General features: G+C 53.7%; 1 protein-coding gene across 1 annotated transcript in view; it reads right to left on the reverse strand.

Annotated features, from left to right (window-relative positions):
- Nucleotides 1–7,500, reverse strand: part of fam50a (family with sequence similarity 50 member A) — a 105,261-nt gene that overhangs the window by 66,532 nt on the left and 31,229 nt on the right. The window contains exons 4-5 of the mRNA XM_063035033.1: nt 4,643–4,791; nt 1,091–1,167 (exon numbers count right to left, since the gene is read on the reverse strand). Of these exons, the coding sequence (XP_062891103.1) occupies nt 1,091–1,167; nt 4,643–4,791 (226 nt within the window). The remainder of the gene's footprint in view (nt 1–1,090; nt 1,168–4,642; nt 4,792–7,500) is intronic.

Below are 7,500 nucleotides of genomic sequence, written 5' to 3' on the forward strand. Positions count from 1 at the left end.
CATTGCATCAAAGGTTATGGGGAGAAGTCTGGGGAGTGGGGCTGAGGAGGGAGAAAAGGATCGGCCATGGAGTAGACTCGATGGGCCAAATGGCCTAATTCTGCTCCTATGTCTTATGGTCTTAGGGGCGGTGATGAGGTAGTGCCGGGCTGTGGGAGGGGCGTTGAAGAGGGAGTGTCACCCCGCGTGAGGGGCAGTGAGGAGGGAGTACTGTGCTGTGGGAGGGACGGTGTGGAGGGAAGCCATGTTGTAGGAGGGGGCATGAGGAGAGAGCACTGGTGAGAAGGGAGTGACATGCTGTGGGAGCGGCAGTGAGGAGGAAACGTGTTTGACGTTTCCATCCCGCTGAAAAGATTTACATCGCCCACCCAATCAGTACCTCTCATGATCTTTCAAACTTCTGTCAGATCTCCCCTCAGCCTCCATCACTCCAGAAAAAAAAAACAAGTTTATCCTATGTCTGCTTACAGCTTATCTGTCCTGCCAATAGAGAGGGTCCAAAGGAGGTTCACGAGGATGATCCCAGGAATGAAGATCCTTGTGAAGATCCACGTGTCACCCTGGACCTTGTGAAGTTCCACATGCATTTAATGGGTCTGGGACTGTACTCGCTGGAGATTAGAAGAATGAAAGGGAGATCACATTGAAACCTATCGAATATTGTAAGACCTAGATAGAGTGTATGTGGAAAGGATGTTTCCTGTGGTGGGGAAGTTTAGGACCAGAGGGCACAGCCTCAGACTGGAAGGACGTCCATCGAGAACAGAAATGAAGAGGATCTTCTTTAGCCAAAGGGTGGTGAATCTGTGAAATTCATTGCCACAAATGGCTGAAGAGGCCAAATATATTTAAAGCAGAGATTGATAGGTCCTTGTTTCGTCAGGAGATCAGAGATTACAAGGAGACAGGATTACAGGGTTTAGAGGATTAATAAATATGATGCAATGGTGGAGCAGACTTGATAGACAAATAGCCTAATTCTGCTCCAATGTCTTATACACTCTGTAAAGCAGGCAACATCCTGATGAACCTCCTCTGCAAGCTGTCCAAAGCCTCCATTATAACGTGGTGGCAGAGCTGTGCACAGTACCTCACGGTCCCGGTCCGGGAGGAAGCTGGTGTCCACATCCGGGTTTTTGCCGAGTTTCCTTTTCTTCACTGGAACTTCTGAAATGGAAAACATTGGGGACACTGAATGTCTGCAGTAGGACAGGAGGTGTTGGGGGGAGGGTTGGGAGTCGGAAGCAGCCATTTTGCCTTGGGCCAGAGGGAAAGGTGGGGAGGGTTACTGGCTTTGGAGTGGCACCTGGCCCCCTTGTCCATCAGATGGACCTGTATGAGCCAATGGGAACACTGCTGAGGGAGAGCAGGGTGACTACAGTTCCATCCTGTACACTATACTCTGTTCTACAACCCAGAAAGGGGCCCTTCAGCCCATCTCCTTCAGGACAGCCAGGTATCAACCTGACCTAGTCCCATTAGTCAGTGTTTGGTGTATATCACTCCGGACCTTGTGAAGATCCACATGTCCCCCTGGACCTTGTGAAGATCCGTGTGTCCCCCCGGACCTTGTGAAGATCCGCGTGTCCCCCCGGACCTCGTGAAGATCCGCGTGTCCCCCCGGACCTCGTGAAGATCCACATGTCCCCCCTGGCCCTTGTGAAGATCCCATGTCCCCCCGGACCTCATGAAGATCCACGTGTCCCCCTGGACCTTATGAAGATCTACGTGTCCCCCCCGGACCTCGTGAAGATCCATGTGTCCCGGACCATGTGAAGATCCACGTGTCCCCCTGGCCCTTGTGAAGATCCACATGTCCCCTGGACCTCGTGAAGATCCACGTGTCCCCTGGACCTCGTGAAGATCCATGTGTCCCCCCCGGACCTCGTGAAGATCCACGTGTCCCCCCCGACCTCGTGAAGATCCACGTGTCCCCCCCGGACCTTGTGAAGATCCACATGTCCCCCCGGACCTTGTGAAGATCCACGTGTCCCCCTGGCCCTTGTGAAGATCCACGTGTCCCCCTGGCCCTTGTGAAGATCCCATGTCCCCCTGGACCTTGTGAAGATCCACAATCCTAACTGGTACGTCTATAATCTGTGGGAGGAAACTGGATCACCCAGAGGAAACTTAAGCATTCACAAGGACAGCGTACAAACAGCAAACTGAATCGGGATTGCTGGCACTGTGAACTGTTACGCTAACTGCAGGGCTGCCGCGATGTGCATTTGGAGTGTTTACAAGGCGCCTGGACAAGTACAGGGATAAGAAAGGCAGAGACAATGGGCCAAACAGCATCAGTATGGGATCGGGGGGCTGAAAGAGCCCCTGCCCCTGCTGGTATCTCGCTTTGATTCTGAGTTGCAAATTCAGTTGCTGCCAGAGCAGCTGGGAATTTGAAACGGACGTTACTGAAAGACTGTGAACCACCCCACCCCGCCCCTTACCGGGCACGCGGGACCCAGCAGCAAACTGATCCGCAAACCTGAAGAACGCCCTCGAATGTTGGAAAGCGGCCAGCCAACTCAGGCAAAGTATGACAGAGAGTTCACACTGACCCTGGCTCAGCCCGGGGAGAGAGGCAGAGAGGAACTGACCACTCTGCCCCACCCCACCACACAGGGTACGTGTTCCTACCTCAGAGGGTGCAGATGGCAGAGAGGGTGGGAGGAGGGAGGGAGGGAGAGAGGGAGAGACTGAGAGGAGTGAGCAAGAGAGAGAGAGAGAGAGGTAGCTGGAGGAGGAGGGATGGGGAGAAGGGAGATAGGGTGGGGGACGGACTGTGGTAGGAGGGAGAGAGGGTGGGGGAGGTGAGAGAGAGATGGGTGGGAGGGAGAAAGAGGGTGGGGTGACAGAGAGAGAAAGATGGGTGGGGGAGGAGGGAGAGAGATGGGTAGGGGAAGAGGGATAGAGGATGAGGAGGGAGAGAGGGAGTGGGGATGGAGAAGGAGTGGGACAATGGGGGGAGGAGGCAGGGGGGAGGGGAAATTGGGAAGCCGAGGGGGAGTAGCAATGGTTTATTCACTTCCATTGATGCTGCCTGGCCTGATGAGCTCCTCCAGCATTTTGTGTGTGTTGCTCTGGATTTCCAGCATCGCAGAATCTCTTGTATTTGTCTGTAGGTATTCCAGAGGTGATGATGTACAGTGGGAGGTCTGATTTTGTTACTAAATGAGTCCTCGTTATTAAACGGGTGGCACAGGAGTGTAGCAGTGAGCGTAACAGTTCACAGCACCAGCGATCTGAGTTCAATTCCCGCCACTGTGTGCAAGGTTCTCATAACTGCATGGGTTTCATACTCCCGATTCCAAAGACGTGCGGGTTATCCAGAGCAACACGCACAAAACGCTGCAGGAACTCAGCAGGTCAGGCAACATCTATGGAGGGGAGTAAAGGGGAGACCCTTCACAAGGACAGGAAGGGAAGGAGGCAGGAGGTGGAGGGGAGGGGGATGAGAACAAGCTAGAAAGTGGTAAGTGAGAGCAGATGGGTGACGGGCGGTGTGGGGTGGAATAAGAAGCTGGGTGTGAAGGTAAATAGCTGGAGAAGGAATCCGATAGGAGGGGAGTGGACCATGGGAGAACGGGAAGGAGGAGGTAACAGGCAGGTGAAGCCAGAGTGGGAAATAGAAGAAGAGGGAAGGGGAAGAGGAATCTTTCTTATCCAGTTAATTGGACGGCACAAGCTTGTTGGGCAGAAGGGCCTGTTAGCATGCTTCATCTCTGAATAATCAATAATATAAATACATAGATAAGTGATCTGCAGAGCTTGGGGAAGACAACGTAAAGCTGTGTGGGAGAACCAAAATAACAGCATTAATGTCCGCTGAGTGAGGAGAGGCAGTGGATGGTTAGTACAGATTCAATGGGGTGGGCTGAGGGCCTGTTTTGCAGTTGTGTGCACCTCCCTCTTCAATGCACTCTACCACTTTATCTGATTCCCTCCCCAAAGCCACAGCCCAACGTGCCTCCACCGCGCAGGGCTGGTTCCACAGCTTGTTTTAATTTTTACTTGCCATTTATTCAGGCCAAAAAGTGCTGGCCTCAACAACTGATTCCCTCCCATAGTGTGGCACACCCTCTTCACCACCATTCCAGCAACACAGAACAGAACACCCTCTTCACCCACTCCCACAGCACGAAACACCCTCTTCCCCACCCCCCCACAGTACAAAACACCCTCTTCCCCACCCCCCCACAGTGCAGAACACCCTCTTCCCCACCCCCCACAGCACAGAACACCCTCTTCCCCACCCCCCCACAGCACAGAACACCCTCTTCCCCACCCCCCACAGCGCAGAACACTCTCTTCCCCACCCCCCACAGCGCAGAACACCCTCTTCCCCACCCCCCCCACAGTGCAGAACACCCTCTTCCCCACCCCCCCACAGCGCAGAACACCCTCTTCCCCACCCCCCACAGCGCAGAACACCCTCTTCCCCACCCTCCCACAGCGCAGAACACCCTCTTCCCCACCCCTTCCTCCTCTTCACCCACTCCCACAGCATGGCACTGACTCAATTCACCCCTCCCACAGCACAAAACACCCTCTTTCCCACCCCCCACAGCGCAGAACACCCTCTTCCCCACCCCTTCCTCCTCATCAACCCTCCCGCAGCAACAGACACATATTGCATTCTCACCTACGATAAGCTCCTCATCTTCACTTTTAAGCTCGTCCTCCCCCTCTTCCTCCTCGCCGTCCTCCTCCTCATCCAAGGTGAAGGACAAGCTGGCGATCTTCCGTTTCTCCTCCTTCTTCCGCTCTCTCTCCTTCTGTTTCTCCAGCTTCCTGTTGGGGGGGGCGGGGTAGAGAGCAGCAAGGGGTAACTTGGTGCCTTAGTTCACAGCAAGCACCACCCCCAACTCCCAGGGCAAGTCCACATCATATAAACCCATTCAGCCCCGAGGGAGGGACTGGAGGCTGGGTGGGCAGCACTGTGGGAGGGGCAGTGATGAGGGAGCGCCACGCTGTGGGAGGGGCAGTGGTGAGGGAGCGCCACGCTGTGGGAGGGGCAGTGATGAGGGAGCGCCACGCTGTGGGAGGGGCAGTGGTGAGGGAGCGCCACGCTGTGGGAGGGGCAGTGATGAGGGAGCGCCACGCTGTGGGAGGGGCAGTGGTGAGGGAGCGCCACGCTGTGGGAGGGGCAGTGATGAGGGAGCTTCACACTGTGGGAGGGGCAGTGATGAAGGAGCTTCACACTGTGGGAGGGGCAGTGATGAGGGAGCTTCACACTGTGGGAGGGGCAGTGATGAGGGAGCACCACGCTGTGGGAGGGGCAGTGATGAGGGAGCACCACGCTGTGGGAGGGGCAGTGATGAGGGAGCTTCACACTGTGGGAGGGGCAGTGGTGAGGGAGCGCCACGCTGTGGGAGGGGCAGTGATGAGGGAGCACCACGCTGTGGGAGGGGCAGTGATGAGGGAGCTTCACACTGTGGGAGGGGCAGTGATGAGGGAGCTTCACGCTGTGGGAGGGGCAGTGATGAGGGATTGCCACGCTGTGGGAGCAGCAATGAGGGGGAAGGCATTTGATAAGGTACCCCATGCAAGGCTTATTGAGAAAGTAAGGAGGCATGGGATCCAAGGGGACATTGCTTTGTGGATCCAGAATTGGTTTGCCCACAGAAGACAAAGAGTGGTTGTAGATGGGTGATATTTTGCATGGAGGTCGGTGACCAGTGGTGTGTCTCAGGGATCTGTTCTGGGATCCCTTCTCTTTGTGATTCTTATAGATGACCTGGATGAGGAAGTGGAGGGATGGGTTAGTAAATTTGCTGATGACACAAAGGTTGGGGGTGTTGTGGATAGTGTGGAGGGCTGTCAAAGGTTACAGCGGGACTTCGACAGGATGCAAAACTGGGCTGAGAAGTGGCAGATGGAGTTCAACCCAGATAAGTGTGAAGTGGTTCATTTTGGTAGGTCAAATATGATGGCAGAATATAGTATTAATGGTAAGACTCTTGGCGGTGTGGAGGATCAGAGGGATCTTGGGGTCTGAGCCCATAGGACACTCAAAGCTGCTGCGCAGGTTGACTCTGTGGTTATGAAAGCATATGGTGCATTGGCCTTCATCAACTGTATACTGTAATTCATTTACTTATTTATTATTATTATTTTTTTTCTTCTATGTTATGTATTGCATTGAACTGCTGCTGCTAAATTAACAGATTACACGTCACACGCTGGTGATGGTAAACCTGCTTCTGATTGCCACGCTTTGGGAGGTCCAGGAAGGAGGGAACATCACGCTGTGGGAGAGCCCAGCAAGCTCTCCACCCTCAGTGAATACAAAGGTTCAGGCGGAAGCAGGTCTCCCAGCTGAACAGACATCATTTTCACAAGGGCTCTTTTGGGACCCAGCCCTGTGCAATGTGTTCATTGTGTGAAGCTGGAGGTTACAGTCCCACAATGATCGCTCCCAGATGGGAACGGGTCCTGCTCCACACACTGCCTCATTACTCACAGACTGCCAGTACCCTGAAAAACACACTCAGCATTTTCCATTCTCCAACGTTGGCAGGTAGGCGGCCCGATCCTGCCGCTGCCTGAGCTCAGGGATTGTCCGGGAGGGGGATGGAATTGGGGAACGGGGGCAAGGGTGTAGTAGGATATGGAAGGCAGTGAGGGAGCAGGGAACAGACCAGGGTTGAGACAGGAGTGGGGGCAGAGGATGGAGTGAAGGAGATGACCACACCAGGGAAGGCGTGCTAAGGTGGCAGGATTAGGGGTTAGAGGAGCTATGAACCGGTAAAGATAGAACACAGAACAGTACTGGCCCTTTGGCCCCATGACCTTGTGCTGGCCTTTTAACCTACTCCACAGTCAGTCTAACCCTTCCCCCTCACATAGCCCTCCATTTTTCTATCATCCACGAACCACTGACGTAAGAGATTAAAGAGAGATTAGCTTTATGTGTCACACGTACATCGAAACATACGGTGAAATGCAACGTCTGCATCAACGACCAACACCGGTCAAAGATTATGCTGGGGGCAGCCCACAAGGGTCACCACGCTTCAGGCGCCAACATAACATGCCTGCATCCCTCTAACCGAACACGTCCGTTTTTGGAATGTGGGAGAAAACCGGAGCAAATGGAGAAAACCCACGTGGTCACGGGGAGAACGTTCAACTTTCAGACAGTGGCGGGAATCGAACCACAATCAGTGATCACTGGCGTTGTAAAGAGATTGCACGAACTGCTATATGACCATGTAGTCACAGGGAGAACGTACAAATTCCCTACAGGTAACGGTGGGAATTGAACCTCAATCAATGATCGCTGGCTTTGTAAAGTGACTAATCTTCTGGAATTTTCTGAGGATGTAACTATGAAAATGGACAAGGGAAAGCCAGTGGATGTAGTGTACCTGGACTTTCAGAAAACCTTTGATAAGGTCCCACATAAGAGGTTAGTGGACAAAATTACAGCACATGGTATTGGGGGTAGGGTACTGACATGGATAGAAAATTGGTCGGCAGACAGGAAACAAACAGTAG

The sequence above is a fragment of the Mobula hypostoma genome, chromosome 28 (assembly GCF_963921235.1).
Source record: "Mobula hypostoma chromosome 28, sMobHyp1.1, whole genome shotgun sequence".
Lineage (NCBI taxonomy): Eukaryota > Metazoa > Chordata > Chondrichthyes > Myliobatiformes > Myliobatidae > Mobula > Mobula hypostoma.